General features: G+C 45.3%; 1 protein-coding gene across 1 annotated transcript in view; it reads right to left on the bottom strand.

Moving 5' to 3' along the window:
- Window positions 1–19,551, bottom strand: part of LOC103197533 (myosin phosphatase Rho interacting protein) — a 286,080-nt gene extending 266,529 nt beyond the window's left edge. Inside the window, exon 1 of the mRNA XM_042781030.1 lies at window positions 19,429–19,551. Within this exon, the coding sequence (XP_042636964.1) occupies window positions 19,429–19,551 (123 nt within the window). The remainder of the gene's footprint in view (window positions 1–19,428) is intronic.
- Window positions 19,552–19,803: the final 252 nt, after the last annotated feature.

Below are 19,803 nucleotides of genomic sequence, written 5' to 3'. Positions count from 1 at the left end.
TGAGTTGTCAGTGAAAGCAAACATGGGTATAGGGACGGATAGATAGGTGAACAAGCTAAAAAATTAGGTATGTCTAAATGGAGAGTGTATCCAAGATCATATATAGGGTTGGCAGACAATGGCCCAAGCTTTCATCCATGGAAGGTAGCAGCACCATGCAGTGTCCCAAAGCTGTGCCTCCCCCTTGGCAGCATGTACATGGGCAGGAAACAAAGAGGAAAGGGTACACACATCACAAATAACTCCACAAGAAAAGCTGGTACCATAAAGTCTCACTTGTCCAAATCAACTACTGAAGCCCCCAGATCTCACGACAAGCTGTCAACAGCCCTACCTTCTGCCATATCAGGAGCAGCATGGGGTAGAGGCAAGATAATAAATATTTGGTGAAGCAAAGACCAGAGCTCTACGAAACTCTATTTAATGGTCTATTGTTTCTGCACAGAACATGGTCCATACTGCTGACACATACTTGACCATAGTTGCAACTACAAATAGTGTGTATGTGCGAGGGTAACACCAACACCGTGACCATAAAATGGGCACCAAGGTCTGGGGCAGCCAAGCAGCAGAGGAAAATGGACATGGGCGCTGTTGTGTTAGATTAGGAAATGACAGGAAGATATGGAACGAAGACATTTCAAACAATAGTTTGGCAAAATGTGAATATGGACACAAGCCAAAAACAAGATGGTGGAAACGGTCTTGTTTGCTTTGTTTTGGTAACAGCTTTATATAATTTACATACCATACAATACACCCCTTTTAAGTATACAATTTGATGGGTTTTAGTGTATTCACAGAGTTGTGCAACCATCACCACAATTTTAGAACATTTTCATCACCCAAAGGAAACTCTGGACCTATCAGCAGCAGGAGTCCCCATTACTCCCTCCCCCCAGACCCTAGCAATCACCTATCTGCTTTCTGTCTCTATACATTTGCCTATCTGGACATTTCATATAAATAAAATCATATAATATATGTCTTTTGTGATTTATTTCACTGTTTTCATGGTTCATCCATCCATGTGGTAGCATGTATCAGGACTTCATTTCTCTATACGAATGAGTAATATTCCATTGTATAGAAAGACCACATTGTGTTTATCCATTCATCTGTCGATGGACACTTGGGTTGTTTCCACTTTTGGGCTGTTGTGAACAGTGCTGCTATGAATATTCATATTCAAGTCTGCTTAAGTTTTTATTTAAACCTTTAAGAGAGATCACCTGTCAATACAAACCATGAACAATTACTTCCTCGAAAGCCAAAAATGGAAAAAGGATTGAAGGGGCACTGGAAGGGAGGCCCTGAGGTCAGGCAGCTGCAGCTATGTAGACCAAGGTCAAGCTGAAAAGCTGACAAAAGAAACCTACACAGACGTTTCCACAAAGAGCCCCAGCCAATGAGGACAGGGGCTGGGGCTAGAAGGAGAGATGAGCATGGAGGAACAGGGCAGGGAAAATATTTTCTGCACAGATGCCATAAAAAAAATAGTGGTGTAACTAAAAAGATTTAAGTCCCAGAGGATAGCTCTCTTATTTAACATAAAGACATCAACATTCCTGTCCAAAACTCCAAGGGGCAAGATTCAATTGAAGAGCATTTGTTTCTCAAAAAGAAGAGGTAGTTTTCCTGAGGCACATTATGAGAGTTGATTCAGGTTTTTCCCCTAACCTCACCCAACTCAACCTCAAAAGAACCTCTCCACTAGTCACTTGTAGGCCTCTATTTGCCCTCCAAAATTCCACTCATTCCTTTCACTCCCACATCTTCTGAGGGCATACCTCCCCAGGAGTCAATACCACTTCTAGCCTGAAGAAACCAACACCTCCCTTTCTACCTGGACATCTTACCCAAGTTTTAGCCCTGTGTCCCCACATCTCCAACTCACCAAGTGCAACACCAAGCTGAAGTCAAAATCTGGACGAGTCCTTGGAAACTGCAATTTCCCTCACTGAACAGATGAAAGGACTGAAGTCCAAGGAACAGAAAGTTTGCCTTCTGGCTGCAGAGCAAGCCACCTGCCCCAGTCTGTTAATGCCTAAACTGCTCTCAAGCCCCCACATCAGCAGCTCACAGTTTAAACAAAGTTGCTTTGAGTCTTTCTTTCCTTCCTCCTCCACAGACCACAGAGGTTCAACATAGAAGTAGAGCTAATTCCTTCTCTAAGCCTCAGACTCTGTATCTGAAATCAAGAGAATAAAATCTACCCCATTGTTTTTCACACCGTTGTTGAACCAACACTAAACATCCATGTCCTTACTATGTTCTTCCTCTTTATGCCTCAGAGAGCCTGGGAAGCAGGAGGTAAGGGTGAGCCAGGACTAGAACGAGGCTTGCTCAGACTGCCTGGCAGGAGTGGCTGCTATTATAATTCTCCTGCGTTCTTGCAACAAGCCTGCCAGGAGGACTTGGCCCCACTCATTCTCCCTCATGTAGGCTCACTCTAAGTGCTGTCTCGGGTCTCTTCCCAGATCTGAACCCTCCTCAGATCCATCACAACATGCTTCCTTACTGCCACATCTGTCAAGCTGAAATGCTGCTCTGCCTTGGCATCTAGGGCCTTCAAAGTGGATTTCAAAGTGTGGCCCAGGACTCCCGCAAGTCCCCTAAGAGTTCCATGAGCCAGAATTATTTTTATAACACTAAGACATCACTTGCCTTTTTTACTCTCATTCTTTCATGAGAACCATAGAGTCTTCCAGGGTACATGGCATATGGTATCACAACAGAATGAATTCAGAAGACAAGATAATCCAGCTGTCTTCAGTGATGACAGATGTTAAAGAAATTTGAAAAAATGAAAAATCATGCAGTTCCTCTCACTAAAACCTTTTTGTTTTGGGAAACAAAATTTTCTTTTTCATAAGGCATTTGAGTGCTAACCAGAAGGCTGGAAGTTCAAACCCACCAGCCACTCAGAAGGAAGGTTGGCCAAGGAGGGGTTGCTATGAGTCAGATCTGACTCAATGGCAAACACAACAACAACACATATGCCATTTATGTTAACATATAATGGGCTTATTGTTATTTTAAAATGAATTAATATTTTTAAAATTCTCAGTTTTAATATTTGAAACAGTAAATATAGATTGGTATAGCTCACATAAACAAAAGCTCCTTGAGGTCTTCAAAAATTATGAGTATAAAGGGGTTCCAAGACCAAAAATTAGGGAACCACTGACCTAGACAACTGCTCTCCCAATAATTACACAAGCTCAGTAACTGCTCTGTCCCACCCACCTGCTCACCACTCCTGGTCTCTTGTGCCTCTGCTCACAGTTCTTCCTGATTATTCCTCCTGCTCTCCATCAGCTGGGACACAAACGAGCCTTTATATCATGTCTCTTGTTTCCACTTCTGAGTCCTTTCCCTTCAACAGGCACTGCCTCAAAAGACTACATCTTAAACTGGCATGTTCCCGGAGCCTATGTCTGCCCATCTGGATTGATACAGATTCCTAGACACAGCTGGATGGGAAAACCTTTCACTTCAACAACTGCCAATCTCTGCCTTGGAGAGAAGACCAGGAGAAGGGGTTTGGCTGACGAAGGAAGCAGCATCTACTGGTAAAGGCCAGTGAAGTAATCTCCAGAGATTCTGAAGCCCCTAGGAGGTCAGGGAGAGACAGAAAAGCAGGGGGCTTATATCAAAATGCACTTTTGACCCTGCTCTCTTCTTAACTTTCACCATATTGAAGAGCAATACTCAGTGAGTCAGCTCCAGCACTTCACCCTGGACCTCAGCTCCAACCATAACCTTCTGAAGTTGTCTCTGAGGAAGGAGACACCATCGGAGAGGGACACAGAGGACATTTTCATGGGAATGACAACGTTTTATTTCTTAGGTGGTAGGATCATTGGCATTATCTTATGATGATGATTTATACTATGCATAAAACTCATTGCCGTCAAGTCGGATCCAATTCACAGTGACCCCTCCTTGGGTTTCCGAGGCAGTATCACTACAGAAGTAGATTGCCCAACCTTCCTTCCGAGGAGTGGCTGGTGGGTTTGAATTGCCAGCCTTCTGGTTAGCAGTCAAATGCCTTGGGCACTACACTACCAGAGTATACTGTGAATAAGTGCTACTTATATTCTTTTGTATGATGTTTTATTATATGAAAAATATTAATGCAAAAGTTAGAATAAATTAGTGGTTTTCAAACTGTGAAGCCATCAGAAGGCAGAGTTGGGGCAGAGTATGTCCTGGGAGTGTTGGTCTCACAGGGAGGGCTATGTCTCCTGCCTGCCTTCAACAAGTTTTATGTATCATACATGTGAGTTCAATGTTACTGTTTCCTGCAAGAAAATAAAGGGGGGAGGGAGTCGCTATTTTGGTGCTAAAGAAACAAAGCTTTTGAAACCTGGTGATACAGCGGCAAGCGAGACAGACAAGGTCTCTTCCTCTAGCTGTCCCTGAGTGCCCCTAGCTGACCAGAATTAGACAAAGTGGCCTTTTCCCAGGAGGGCCCTGTCTACCTCACCCTTCCAGAGGGCATCATGTTCTCCCTAAGTCATCTGGCCTTTTGCCTCCCCCCTCTACACACACACAATATTTAAGCCCCTGTTTAGCCACAGGTTGGATAAGCAAGAAGGCCATCCTGCATAGCAGGCACAGGCTCACCTACCACCAACTCACAGCTGCACCCAGAGGATGCAGCCCCTGGCAAGTCCATGGGTCTCCATCCTAGACTCCTCCAAAGAGAGAGCACTGGCTGGGGGCAGAGTTGTGTGGTGGTCCTCCACCTATCCAGCATCAACTCGTTTGTTCCTCACCCCAACAGTCTGCAGTGCAAACATCAGGCTTGATGTGCTGATTCAAAACACAGGTACGACCCAGCAATCCCACTCCTGGGTACAGACTCAAGAGACTAGAAACAGTAACTCATACAGATATGTACACATCAATGTTCACTACAGCACTATTTACTACAGACAAAAGGTAAAACAGAATATGGTATGTCCATACAACAGAATATTACTCAAATAGAAAGAGAAATGAAACTCTGATACATGCAACCATATGGAAGAACCATGAAAACATACTGAGTGAAGTAAGCCAGTCACAAAAGGACAACTACTTATGATCTCACTTACATGAAATATCTAAAACAGGCAAATGTGTAGAGACCAAAGTTTATTAGTAGTTGTCAGAAGCTGGGGTTTGTAGGGAATGGACAGTGAATGCTTAACAGGTACAAGGTTTTATTTTGGGGTGAAGAAAATGTTTTAGAATTAGACAGAGGTGTAGTTACACAATACTGTGCCACTGAATTGTACACTTTCAAATGGTTTATTTTATGTTATGTGAATTTCATGTCAATTTGGGAAAAAAAAAAAAAAAACAGCTCACTACCTCCAGTGGCACAAGAAAGAAGCATCAGCAGTTGCAGCCTATTGGCAATCCTCCCTCCCACTTGGGATTCCTGCTTCCCCCTAACCCTCTGCCCACACACATGCCCTGCAAATCGCTCAGGGCTCCTCCCTGTGCTACAGCAGCTGGAGGAGGAGGGGAACGTGACATTTTAAAAAGCTTCTTCCCTGTTTGGTCTTGACAATGAGCCCATGCTGCTGGATTTTTGGAGCATGACGACATCATAGCCAAAGGAAGAATACTAAAATACGCATGGGGACAATTTTGGGGGCAACAGCTTTGCAGGGAAAATGCATGCCCTATCCCTCAAAAACAAAGTCCTTCCCACTAAGAAACAGGTAGGAGAATAGAGTGAGGGGGAAGAGAAGAGAGTCAGGAACAAAACAAATTCAGGCCAAGTCACATCCTCCAGCCCCACCCTTTGCAACACACACATACCCCTTCCAGTTTCACAGCCCCCAGCTCTTCACCACCAACAAGGCCACATATGGCCAGAAACCTAGCACCCAGAAGGCCATCGACTCCCTCCTTGGGCCATTGTGGGAAAACAGGGTAACATAGGACTGGAGAGAGTGGGCTTAAGTCAGATTGTCTGGGTTTAGATCCCAGTTCTGCCACTTACTGCGTTGCCCTTGGCCGAGTTTTGTTACCTTTCTCTATCTCCATCTTATCTATCTACCTTATAAGGCTGCTGTGAATATAAATGAGTTAATAATATATGCAAAATGCTTAGAACAGTGGCTTGGCACATAGCAAGTGCTGTTAGCTATTAATACTACCACCACCTCAATAAATAATCCCAGAGTTTGTCAACTGTTCCTGTGATTTAAGCTCATGAAAACCTCAGCACCACAGAAGGCACCCACCGGACCAGGGGGCTGGGTGGCTGATCAGCACTTGGGACCAATGATCCAGACCTCTTGCCCACTGTGGTTTAGGACTAAGCCCACCCTCTGGCTCTGGACTGCCCTCTACAACCCTCTGGCTGCTTCACCCATGCCCAGGAAAGGGACTGCTCCAAGGGGTACTAGCAGAACAAGCAAGGCTTACCTCCATCCTCTCCCAGAATGCCAAAAGCAATTCAGATATTCCCCTGAGAAGTGATTCAGGACATTGGGATCTGCATCTGCCACTTATGGAATCTGCACGAAACACTCTACAAGACTTAGTGCAAAAACTTGAAGGCAGTCACTGCTTGCTGGAGCAGCTTGTGCTCCATAATGCTAAACCCTAAACTCATAGTGCTGACCCCTTCATTTTCCCGTGCACTAAGAATTCTTAAAGGGACAGTGGTGATTCAGTGGTAGAATTCCCACCTTTCCATGCAAGAGACCTGGCCTCAATTCCCAGCCAGTGCACCTCATGCAAGGTCACCACCTCTCTTTCAGTGGAGGCTTGAGTGTTGTTATGATGTTGAATAGGTTTCAGCAGAGCTTCCAAACCAAGACAGACTAGGAAGAAAAGGCTGTTGAACTACTTCCAAAAATCAGCCAATGAATAACATACTACACATAACACTGTTCCACCTCCTACTTTGGCAAGTTGTTGCTGTCGTTGTTATGTGCCGTCAAGTCGGACCCGACTCACAGCGACCCCTCCTTGGGTTTCTGAGGCAGTATCACTACCGAAGTAGATTGCCCCATCTTCCTTCCGAGGAGTGGCTGATGGGTTTGAACCGCCAGCCTTCTGGTTAGCAGTCAAGTGCCTTAGGCACTATGCTACCAGAACTCTTAAAAGCTGGCAAACAGCCTCTAGATACAACAATGGGTCTCTCCTCTTCCAGAGCTAAGAAGAATGAAGAAAACCAAAGATTTATAGAAACAATTAGTCCTAGCGACTGGTACACCATGTGATCTGCAGCCTATATGACTATGAGACCAGAAGAACTACATGGTGCCCAGATACCACTGTCAACCACTCGGAGGGGGATCATGGAGGAGATCCTGGATAGAGAGAGAGAACAATGTGGAACAAAACTCAAAATCATTTGGAAAAAAAAAGTGGGGGTGGGGGGACCAGGTTTGCTGGTCTGATAGAGCCTGGTGGAACCACTGAGACTGTGGTCCCTAGCTACCCTTCAGGTCTGGAATTGAACCCACACCTGTGGCTTCCAGCCAAACAAAAGACAGGCATATGAGTTGAACATGTACCAGAGGTAGATATACTCCTTGGAGATAACAATTATGGGAGAAAGAGGGACTGTTTATACACAGGGAGACAGCTCAGGGGGCAGGAGTACATGGAGGGATGGACACAGGGAAGAGGTAACTATCAGGAGGAAGTAGGAAAGGAGCTGGTGCATTGGGGTAAATTGTAGTCAATGCCATGAGACAACGTGTGTGTGTGAACTGCTGTATGGAAAGTGAATTTGCTTTATAAACTTTCACCCAAATCGCAATTTAAAAAAAAAAAAAAATCAGCCAATGAAAATCCTATGGATCACAATGGTCCAACCCACAACCAATCATGGAGATGGTGCAGGATGGATGGCACTTCATTCTGTTTTGCCTCGGTTCACCAATTCAATCTTTTTAATTTACAATATATGTTCTGAAAATCAAACCTACACAACCAATCTGACAATGTCTCTTTCAATCCTCCAGGGGCTACTGTCAAAAGTTGCTGATTAGTACAAAGCAGGGCAGAGGTAAGAAGGCCTCTGGGTTGTTCTATGCGAGCAGGCTGGGAACTCAGAATTAGGGGTATGACTTTCAGCTCTCCATGAAATTATGGAGGAAGTCTCTTCTACTCTCTAGCTTGTTTCCTCATCTGTAAAGTTTGGAGCCCATGATCTCTGAGGTCCTTTCCACCTCAAATATCCCATCATCTACTGGGGTTCATGAGGACTAGGGCTTTTGCTCTGCTCTACTATGTACCTGCACTGTCTTGCCCAGCACCTGCCCATAGTGGACATTCAAAAAAGACATGCACACAACCTAGGTACTAAAGGGCAAGCTCCACAAGGCAGGGCCCACGACTTACATCTGTGTGCCCCATGCTTCATGGGTAATGCCTGAACATAGGCCTATGTCCTGAGCACCCACCACACCCTCAAGCACTTGCAAACTCAGAATCTGATATGCTTTATCAGCATCTTCTATCGTCCTCAAAGGCACCCAAAGACACGGGTGTGATCATGAGCCTCATCTTTCAGATGATGGAAACAGATATTTATACTCTAAGTAACTTGTTTAATCAGTTTTGAAAATGGAGCCAGGATTTGAACCCAAATCTGAACTAAAAGTCTGTATCTTATTCATTGCACCCAATCACCTGACCACATCTGAATGAAAAGCAGGAGCTCGTCAGATTCTAGGCCAGGGCACAGGGCACTAGGAAGCTCAAGGCCTGCCCGACTCCACTCAAAGTCAACATCCCCTACCCCAAACCCCCTTCCAGTTCTTGTATAGACAGGGTTCCATAGGTAGCACTGGGAGACCCTGGAGATGTGGACTTTGGCTCTGGCTCAGCTGAGACTCCCAGTGTTATTATACACCTGCTCCTTAGTGCCTTTAGCTTTGGGCCAGGACCATGCTGATGTAAGAAGCCAGTTCTGAAAAGTATACCATGGATCCTGGTTGGTCTGTCTATTAAGCCAGCTTTAGAACCTACAGAGATCAAGAACACAACTATTTCCTGATTCTGAATTTCTCTTCCAGGGGTAAAAAAAGAGCTTCCTGTTCAGAGCTGTGCCAAAGTTGTGGTTACTACCACAACCCACAGCCTGTCTTGAGGATGTGGATGCCTGGGGGCTTAGGAGATTTTAGAACATGCACTATGACCTACAAAATGCCCTACACTGCCTCACACTCCAGCACTATAGAGTCCAAGTCAGGGCCACACCTTATTCCTGAGAGCAAAGTTACCAGAGGACTTATTACAGAGGATTCTGAGAAAGCCTCACTGGCCTTCTGTGACCAAGGCTAGTCCAAATCTCCCTGGGTGTCAGCTGCTCCATCCACTAATGGGGACAATTCCTCTCCTGCTCAACGGATAGGGGGACAGCACAGTCCCTGGAGGCTCCTCCTCCCAGCAATAACCCATCCTCTCTACCACCAAGGTGACCCAAGCAAAACAGGAATAGTAACAAGTATGTAAATCAAGTTAAAGCCAGGTATAGCAGTCTCTTTTTAAACACCCATATCAAGCTCCATCATTAAGCATCCAAGTAACATGGGCAGGCTGCTCAACCTCTAAAACTAAATGTACTCCTCCTCTAAGTGGCAAAACTGCCAGCAGCCCTACTTGTATCTCTAGATTTCCAAGGTTGGAAGGAGACTATGATCATAAAATGTTTTATCAAGTACTAGCATCAGTAGGGTGTACCAGACCCCTGCACAAACTCCCACTGCAAGATGTCCCCAAGACCAGGGCAGCCCTCAGTGCAGCAGGGTTGTGGTCCAGCTGAAAGCAAAGACAGGAAGGAACTGGAAGGGTTACAGGCTCCAGGCAAAAGCAGGCTGTGGTTTCGTGTGAACTAAGATGACCCTGACTGAGAAAACCAGTGCATGGTTTGGAAGATTCCAGTTGCAGTCTCCAGAGACAAAATGCCAGTGAATCAACCCACTGGGTTCTCACCTCCCAAAAGAAGTGATCATGCAGGCATCAGTGGGCTGGAGAGTTCTAGGGTCCTGCCCAACGCAGCTGTGCAGAAATCACTAGAATTTCACAGAACCCCCATTGCTAAAAATTGGAGTGACCACACCATATACAGCGGTTTCCTCAGACAGGATCCACAGCTCCAGAGTGAGAGCTGAAGGGGGCTAGGGAGACCAAGTTGGCCCATAATTGTGTCACTTTTTTTGTTGTACGTACAGCATTTCTATGCGAGGTTCCTTTGGTAAAAGACTTGACAATTTCATGAAAATTTGAAAACCACTGACCTGGTCCAACTATGTCATTTCAGATGGAAAAGGCGTTTTGGCATTGAGTTTCCCAAGGTAAAAGAAAAGCCTGTTGTCTTAGATTAAAGGCTTCCAAGTTAGCACTAGTGCTTTTCACTTTCCTCCACACCCCTCCCTCCCTCCTCTGTAGCATAGGTTCTAGGATGGCACTTGGCTCTCAGTCTTTCTCCTTAAAAGCTCTTTCCTTGCTTTCAAGACTAAATGGCAGACTGGGAACAACTCAGATAAACACTCCAAATCAGATGTCTTTATTCCACTAACCAGCATCAGGGCCCCAGTACTCCCAGGACATCCCAGATAAAGACAATCCCCCCCATAGGAGCAATCAGCATACTGTCCAGAACATGAATCTCCAGGAAGTGGGCTTGATAAGGGGCCGGCTTTGCTAGGCCCACACCTATTTCATTAGCCCACCACTCCCTGTAGCAAAACATGGACATCCACCCTATAGGTGGGAAACTGAGGCATAGGTAAGAGGTAAAGCAATCTCCCTAAGGTCACCCTGCACATTTGTGCCAAGAATAGAATAGATCTTTGACTATAATCCTTCCATGTGACAGAAGGAAAAACTCTGAGGGAAAGACCAAGTAAGAGGCTAGAATACAGGAGAAATAGCAGCTAGGATACAACCACAAAACACTCAACACATACAAAGAGCTATGTTAAGAAGCTAGCTGCAAAGTCGAAACTCTCCGGTAATTGGCCTAGAGGGGAAAATACCATCTTCCCTCTGCATCACCCCTCTTCCCTCACTCCTCAGGAGGCAGGCCTACTCAGCCTGGCCAGCATCCTCCCACTATCCACAATTCTGCCTAGGAGGAAGTGGGGTCCAAGCTGTAGACAGTTTTCAAATATACCCAAAGGAAAAGCACATCACTGCCAAAGAAAATGTGGCAGTCAAAGAAGGTACCCCCAAAAGTGGGCAAGAAGACACCAAGAGCTGGGGGGGGTAGGGGAACAAACAGGAAAGTTCTGGGTAAAGAGAGATGCAGCACTCCTAGAATCCTAGAAGCTCTCTGCACAGATAACACCATGCAGGACTAAGCAACTATCTAGAAATGTGTTGTAAGTGTAGAATACACACAATAGTAACTTATTTCCATGTTACTGTTGTTGTTGTTGGGTGCTGTTGAGTCTCCCCATTAGGGTTTTACTGGCTGTAATCTTTACAGGAGCAGACTGCCAGGTCTTTTCTCCCACAGAGCAGCTGGGTGGGTTCAAATCATCAACCTTTCAGTTAGCAGCTGAGTCCTTAACTGATGAGCCACTAGGGCTCTTGCTGGAATGATAATTTTGATATATAAATTAAATACAATTTATTAATTTCACTTGCTCTTTTTAAATGTGACAACTACAAAATGTTAAATTACATGTGGCTCACAGAAGAGTTCTAGTGGATACTCGGATCTAGCCCCATGCCTACAGGCCAAATCTACCAGGCGACTAAGAAAGACCCAAAAATGGCTTTAAAGTGGTTATAAAAGTTAACTCCTTGAATTTGCCTGTTGGCTTACAGAGCCTAAACTATTTACTATCTATCCCTTTTAAGAAGCAGCCCTGGTGGCATAATGGTTAAGTGTTTACTGCTAACCATTAAGGTTGGCAGTTCCAATCCACCAGCCACCCTGCAAGAAAAAGATGTGGCAGTGTGCTTCGGTAAAGATTACAGCCCTAGAAACCCTACAGGGCAGTTCTACTCTGTCCTTTAGGGTCACTAAGAGTCAGAAGCAACTCAACAGCAATGGCATCCCTTTAAGGAAAAAAACTGTCAACCCTCGGACGAGACTTTAAGGCGCTCTGGATGTATAGTGGTAAAGGCATTTGGCTGCTAACCAAAAGATCAGTGGTTTGAAACACCAGCTGCTCTGTGGAAGGAAGATGAAGCAATCTGCTTCCATAGAGATTTAGAGCCTTGAAAACCCAATGGAGTCACTGTGAATCAGAATTGACTTGATGGAGTAAGTTCAGTTTTTTTGTTTGTTTGGTCCAAACTCTAGAAGTAATCAGACATTCACTCCAGGTGACACAAGGATGAGAAGGCGTGTCTGGGAAACATACTCCCTGCCAAACTACCTACCAATTCCCATGTAAGTCACTCAAAAGGGTACGTTTGCTGTTTCTGAGAAAAGTATTAAGTCAAAGAACTAAGAAATGAAAATCTAAGAATGCCAAAGGAACAAACGGATAAAGATGAAATGACTCACAGACCCAGTCCAGGCATCCCTCTACATCTGGGGTTCCCACCTCAATTCCCCAGCAGCCCTGAATATTTCAGGAGAAAGAAGTAGACATGAAGGACAGAAGAGTCCAGAAGAGGTGAAGACTAACCTCCTTAGGTTCCAAATGGGAAGTTCGAAGCCTGAAGAGGGAAATCCACTCAGCCAAGGAGACACAACAAAACACAGGTAGAAACAAGACTAGAACTTAAGCTCTAATGCAGTTCTTCCCACCAAAAAGGGATGCTGAAAGTCACACAAGTCAGTAGGAGAACCAAATTTCATGATTCAAAACCCAGACAAAGACTAGAAACCCAGACAAAGGCTGGGAAGAGGATTTGGAAGCTGAGAACCCTGGGTTCCAGACCTGTTTCTCCCAATCACCACCAGCTGCCTCCAATTCACTTCCTTGGCTTCCTCAACAGCTCCCCTCTTCCATCTACTATAAGCTGATTCTTCCATTTTCTTCTCCCATTTCACTCTGTGCGAGGGGCTGGGGTCACTAGGGGATGAGGAGTAACTGCTTAATGGGTATAGGGTTTCTTTTTCTCGTAAAGGAAAGAGTTCTAGAACTAGAGAAATATTGGTCACACACCACTGTGAATGTGCTAAATTCAGTGTACTGAATTGTACACTACAAAGTAGTTAAAATGATAAATTTTGTTATGTAAATTTTACAATTAAAAAAAAAATTCCTACCCAAACAGGATATATCCTAGACCAAAGATAGATTTGGCTGAAGATAATCTTACATATGCACTTGTGTGACAAAATTAGCCACATACATTATAGAATCAACAGAAGGCAGAGTTGGAGTAACTTCTCAGAGACAACAGAACATTTTGAGAGCGATAATCACTGGGCCTGCTGACTCAGGACTATAGTCTCAGGGGGCATCATGCTCAATTGGCACAACAAAGTACATAAAAATCTTGTTCTACAACCTACTTTGATGAGTAGTGACTGGGGTCTTAAAAGCTTTCGAGCGGCCATCTAAGATGATTCAGGCCTCTCACCTGAATCAAAGAAGAGTGAATCAAAGGCATCTGGAAACTATAGTACAGGGATAAGATGGACCTCGAGACCAGAAGAACTAGATGGTGCCCAGCTACTAATGCCAACCATTCAGAAAGGGATCAAAACTTAAGATACTCGATAGAGTGGGAGGAAAAATGTGGAACAAAACTCAAAAATGCAAAAATGACCAGAATTACTGGTTGGATAGCGTCTGGTCGAATCCCTGAGATTATGGCCCCAGATTACCCTTCGGGCCTAGAAACAGACTCACTCCCATGGATTGACTCTCAGCCCAACAGGAAAAAGACCTACATGCATGGCATCTACCCCAGGGCAATGCACTCACCTACTCTTGGGAGATGCACCCCTTAAAGCAATCAGCCATGAGACAACCGAGGGGCAGCACTCACACAGAGGGAAAGGTGGACAGACAGAAATACATACTTAAGAATGGCACAGGGAAGGGGTGGTCACAGAGACAGTAGGAGAGGAGAGTTTGTTAAGGTCAGAGATGGTAATCGGGGCATATAATCAGATGTACATGAACTGTTGAATGTAAAACAAATTTGCTTTGTAAATCTGCACCCTAAGCACAATAAAATTTTTTTAAAAAATAAGTAACTCCTACCCCTGCCTCTATCCTGTGCCCAAAATCTAAGCCAGGAGCTCCGACTACCTGAGCAAGTATCTCCACCTAAGAAGCAAATGGGCACCTCTACAAGGTCAAAACTTACCCTATCACACCCTAAATCTGTTATCCTCTTTTAAAAGTATCCTTTTTTAAAAATACCTCTATCCATTCAAGTCTCCAAGCTAGTAACATGGGAGTTACCCTCAACTCCACTATTGATCGACTGTCAATATCCTATCACTGGCTAAGACACTTGCCTGCTAACCAGACGGCTGGCGGTTCAAACCCACCAGCCACTCCTCGGAAGGAAGGTTGGGCAATCCTACTTCCGTAGTGATACTGCCTCGGAAACCCAAGGAGGGGTCGCTATGAGTCGGGGCCGACTCCACGGCACATAACAACAACAACAGTTTCTGAGGATTCCTGCCATCCTCTGGAGGCAGACCTTTATTGTAATTTACCTGAAGCACTTCAAGAGCCTCTATTAGAATTTCTGCCTTTAGCTATAATTAATTTCATAAAAAACAAAAAGGTAAATATAAAAATATAAAAGAATTAAGAAAATATTACAGACTATTTTATAATCTTGGGAAGAAGATCTTCATCATGAGACTACATCATCAAACTATAAAGGAAAACACAGATATAACTACATTCACATTTAAAACTACCATATGAAATACAACAAAATCACCATAAAACCAAACATCAAATTCATTGCCAGTGAATCAATTCTGACTCATAGCAACCCCATGTGCAATCAGGGTAGAACTGTGCTCCTCCATAGGATTTTCGGTGGCTGATTTTTTAAGAAGTAGGTCACCAGGCCTTTCTTCCCAGGCACCTCTGCATGGACTCCAACTACCAATCTTTCAGTTAGAAGCCAAGCACACTATTTGCACCATTCAGGGACTACCTAAGAGAAAACACCTGCCATATATCACAGACATCAGATTACTATCTAGAGGGGTCAGCAGATGATGGCTTGCAGGCCAAATCCTGCTGCCCATCTGTTGGCACACAGCCACACCACTAGTTTAGGTAATATATAACTACTTTCACGCTAAAATAGCAGAACTGAGTTAGTTGCCACAGAGACTATGGGCCACAAAGCCTAAAATGTTTACTATCCAGTCCTTTACAGAAAAAGTTTGTCAACCTCTGCCCTAGAATATATAGAAAGTTCTACAAATCAATAGAAGAAAAAAACTAACCCAATAGAAAAACAGGCAAATAATATAAAAAGGCAATCCACAGAAGAAATAAAAATTACTCAAACATGATAAAAAGAAGCTTGACCTCACTAGTAATGGGGGAAATTATAAAAGAATTCAATCATTTGAAAATATCCAGCCTGGGCAATGGTATGACACAGCCATTATGGGAAGGCAATTTGGTAGTGTCTGTAAAAAAAACAGTAATTAATGTACTTGATGTCAACACACTTACTCTATTTTTTGGTATCTGCCCCAGAGAAATACTAGCATGAGAGCACACAACCAAAAGCATTTATAAAGATGTTCAGTCAGGCATTTACTGTTTTGCAACAATAAAACCCAGAAGCTGCCCAGATAGCCATCAATAATTATCAGTCACAATTATATCCTAACGGTATAACACATAAAAAGGTCTTGATATATTTATGTGTAATATCAAGAAAAGAACTCTAAGACATGTTGTTAAATAGGAAAAATAAAATATGTTGCAAAGCAAATATATACGATTTAGGTTTAAAAGGTTTGACTACATATGTGAGTCCATATGTATGCAGAGTAATGCACAGAAGAGGTGGAAGGGTACATGCCACCCTGTGGAGAGGGCCTGGACTGGAAGGTGAGTGACAAGTAATATCGGACTGTTGCTTGTGATTTATCCTGGGCCATTCTGAATTCCAGTGGTGAGGAAGGGACAAAGGACTGCTCATCCAAACCTGCCCTCCGCTCTGGAGTACTTATGCAACATGACTATCCCTGACATCACTGTCATTATACACTCATAGGATCCCTTTACAGACCCTGAAAAGGAGAAGGGAAAAGAACAGTGGATGAAGGACCCTGGTTCTGTCTCTGACCTGGGCAACTCATTACCCTTCTCATCAGTTCAAAGAAGTAGTTAAATTAGCTGCTCTCTATGTCCCTTCTAGGTCTGATGGAAGAGGTTTTCCCTGAACAATTCTAGGTCAAAAACAAACAAACAAAACCCACAGCTGAGGAAATAAAGTTCAACTCAGAAGGAGTCTGGGAGATATGTTAAACATCTGCTCCTGGGAAGATGGCATCCCAATAGCCAAAGTCAGTTACTACTGCTGTTGCTTATGGCCTCCCTGGTCTCAGTGTCCTTGCCCACCAAAGAGAGGGGTAGCTCACTGACACCACTTCCAGCTTGGCTCTTCTAAAATTAACTCAGAGTGGTGAGGGGCAGTAGGAAACAGGGGCTTGGGAGAGACCAGTGGGAACAAATTGGCTCAGGTTTTCTAACTGAGCCTGTAAGAATGGGAGTAAGAGACTAGGGGGGCCGGATAGAGAGAGCAACAGCTAAGGCTGTTGGCAACAGCGCTGAAGTTCCCTCCTCTTTTTTCAAGAGCAGTTTCTTCCTGAAAGATCCCAGGAGGAAGAAGGCTGGCTAATCTCCCCCAGAACAAATAATACCACTCATTTCAGAAACTGCCGTTCTAGTTGTGCCCTAGAAGTCTCAGAACTATTCCTAACCCACAATTAAATTTTGGATAATAGTGAAAAAGTATTTTAAATTCATCTCCCATCCCAAAAATAATCAATAATTTTTTAAAAAATTGTTTTTAACACACTCAACTCAGATATGCAGGTTCTACTCTTAATATTCTTAACCAGAAAACGTCTCCTATTAGGTTTAAATACCTAATTTAGCAAATTTGGCAGCTGTTTGGAATATCCAGGAAACTTAGAAAGCTCTCCCAGAACATCCTGTGCCAAGCCCAGAAACTTCCTAAGTCAAAGTTGACTATTCTGTAGATAGTTTCTTGTTTGTTTTTAAATTGTAAAAGAAAAAAGTCTAATATCATTCTTTGCTTTTCATAATAGCTCACCAGAGAGAGGCCAGTCAGGGAGCATTATTCCCAAATTATAGATAAGGACATAAACAAAGTGACTGACTTGTTCAAAGGCAAGTGCTAAAAGGGACAGCCAAGACAAGAGAAGCAAAATCTCTTTACTCTTCTTTAATGTAGGTCACTCATCACCACACAAGCGGCTTCCCAGGAAAACCCATCCAGATGAGTAGTAGTAGTCAGTTCTCCCTCAAAATCGACTCCTGAAACTGTACAGCACCTAACTGAGAAACTGAATTCTGCCCTTACCAAGCTGAATTTCTCAAAGGCCGTTCATGTTCACACAACCTACGACTTCAGAGTTGAGTGTTTGCTCAAGCTTTTCATTTTTAAGTGAAAAGAGCTAGAAGTCTGACCTCAGAGGAAGGCCCTGAATTCCCAGCCATAATCTCTGCTCTCCACCCCACTCCATCCACTATGTGAATAAACCTACCCTGTGTGCACTTAAACAGCATTAAAACAGGCAGGCTGGGCACACTTCTGAGCTCTATTTTCATTCTAAAGGTTTTTCTTCAGTAATGGCTTCAACTAGGTCACACTGGCATGGAATATGAAGGGAGCTCCCCAGGCTACCGAGCTAGTCCAGGATGAGAGGACCCTCTGTGAAGAGGACTAAGACTGGGGAGATGAGAGTCTACCAACATATTCTAAGAAGATGCAAACATAGCCTGGTCACAAACCCAAGAATCCAGTTCTACACATCCTAAGCCCTGTCAAATGTTTATGAATCCTGGAAGATTTGGAGTTCATGAGCAGCCAATGCAGTGAGTCCTAAAAGCCAGTGGGGCTATGGCCAAATCCTTTGTTGTTGTTGTTATGTGCCGTCAAGTTTCCAAGGCAGTATCACTACAGAAGTAGTTGCCCAACCTTCCTTCCGAGGAATGGCTGGTGGGTTTGAACCACCAGCCTTCTGGTTAGCAGTCAAGTGCCTTAGGCATTACGCTACCAGAGCTTCAAACCAAACCCACTGCCACTGAATCGGGTCCGACTTATAGCGACCCCTCCTTGGGTTTCCAAGGCAGCATCACTATGGAAGTAGATTGCGTATCCTTCCTTCCAAGGAGTGGCTGGTGGGTTTGAATCGCTAGCCTTCTGGTTAGCAGTCAAGTGCCTTAGGCACAAATCCTTTAGTGAGCGTTAAAAGTACAGTGTTCCCATCTCCTAAACCAACTCTCCAGGTCTATGGCCCTGCGACTCTCATCCAAGGATGATGCAGGTTTGGGAGCTCTGGTATCACAGTGCTTAAGCAACCCAAGGAGGGGTCGCTATGAGTCGGGTCCAACTCGACAGCACATAACAACAACAACAAACTAGTCCAAAGCCTTCATTTGACAGATGCCAGGCTAAGTGAGGATCCATCCTTCCACTACTGAATGGAGGATGGGGAAGGCCGGCTGGGAGAGAAAACCCTAGCTCTCCCATCAACAAAAAGTCCTCCAGTTTAAGTTCAAGAGCCAGACCCTCCTCAGACAGCAAAAGGCTGTCTGTCCCCTCATGGACACTGACAGCAATGATGACTTAGAATTAATGCAGGCTAGGCCTGGCAGGATAATGACCAACCTGTCCTCCAGTCACCAAGTGTGGCCCCAAGACAAACTCTAAGGGCTCTCCAAAGCAGCAGGCTATCCCCAAGCACTTTGTCCCTCCTAAGAAAACCCAGGCATTTTTGAGTCACCCAAAACGCATGAATCATACGGTGGCGATGGGAAAAGGAAAGGATGTTATTTTTCGGCATACTTGAGGATTTTCCCTTTGTCCGCCTGTACCCATGCACTTCCCACCGCCATCCCTGGTCCCAAACTGGCGCACATCTTCCTGGTTACATCGGATTTTCAAGGATAGACCCGCTCCCACCTCTGTCCCGGAGCAAGTCGGGGTACGGCGGGTGTTGGGGATAGGGTAGCCTCTCGTGGGCCCGGAGAGTGTCTGGCCCAAGCTAACTGCGGGGGACGCAGGAATCCCCACCCTTGTTCTCCTGGCCCCGACCTCCCTCCCTCGATCCTCCCTCCAGCCCCCGGCCCCCGTACCCTCGGTCCCCTGCCCTCGGCCCCTCCGCCCTAGGTCCCCTGGCCCTCGCCCTCCCTCGGTTCCCCTGCCTCGGGTTCTCCCACCCTCGGCCCCCTGGACCCCGCCCTCGAAGCCCCGGACTCCTTCCCTCGGCTCCCCCGCCCCCGCCCAGCCCACAGCGCTCACCTGGCTCAGGTCCTCGTCGTTGAGCAGATGAGACTCGCGCGGCTTGAAGCAGTTCTGACACTTGCTCTTGTTGAAGATATTGGCCTGGAATTTCCGGCACGGGTTCTCTTTGGCAGCCGACATGGCTGGCGAGCGGGCTCGCTGGGGCGCGGGCCGTCACACGCCGGGCCGCGGGGCCATGCCGGGCTCTCAGCCGGCGCCGGTCGGGCGGCCTGGCAGATGGGTTGCTGCCAGGTGCCCGTGGAAAGGCCCTCAGGAAGCGCGGCCCCGCCGCCGCCCAGGGGCCACCTCAGGGCGCGGTGCGCCGGTGCGCCCGGCCAGTCCCGCTGTTCCTTCGCAGCCTGCGCGACCCGCGGTCGCAGTTCCCCACCACCT

The sequence above is a fragment of the Orycteropus afer genome, unplaced genomic scaffold (genome assembly GCF_000298275.1).
Source record: "Orycteropus afer afer isolate SDZICR_OR568_19922 unplaced genomic scaffold, OryAfe1.0 scaffold00080, whole genome shotgun sequence".
Taxonomy (NCBI): domain Eukaryota; kingdom Metazoa; phylum Chordata; class Mammalia; order Tubulidentata; family Orycteropodidae; genus Orycteropus; species Orycteropus afer.
The sequence above is the reverse complement of the archived record's forward strand: the minus strand, read 5'-3'. Positions and strand labels throughout refer to the sequence as shown.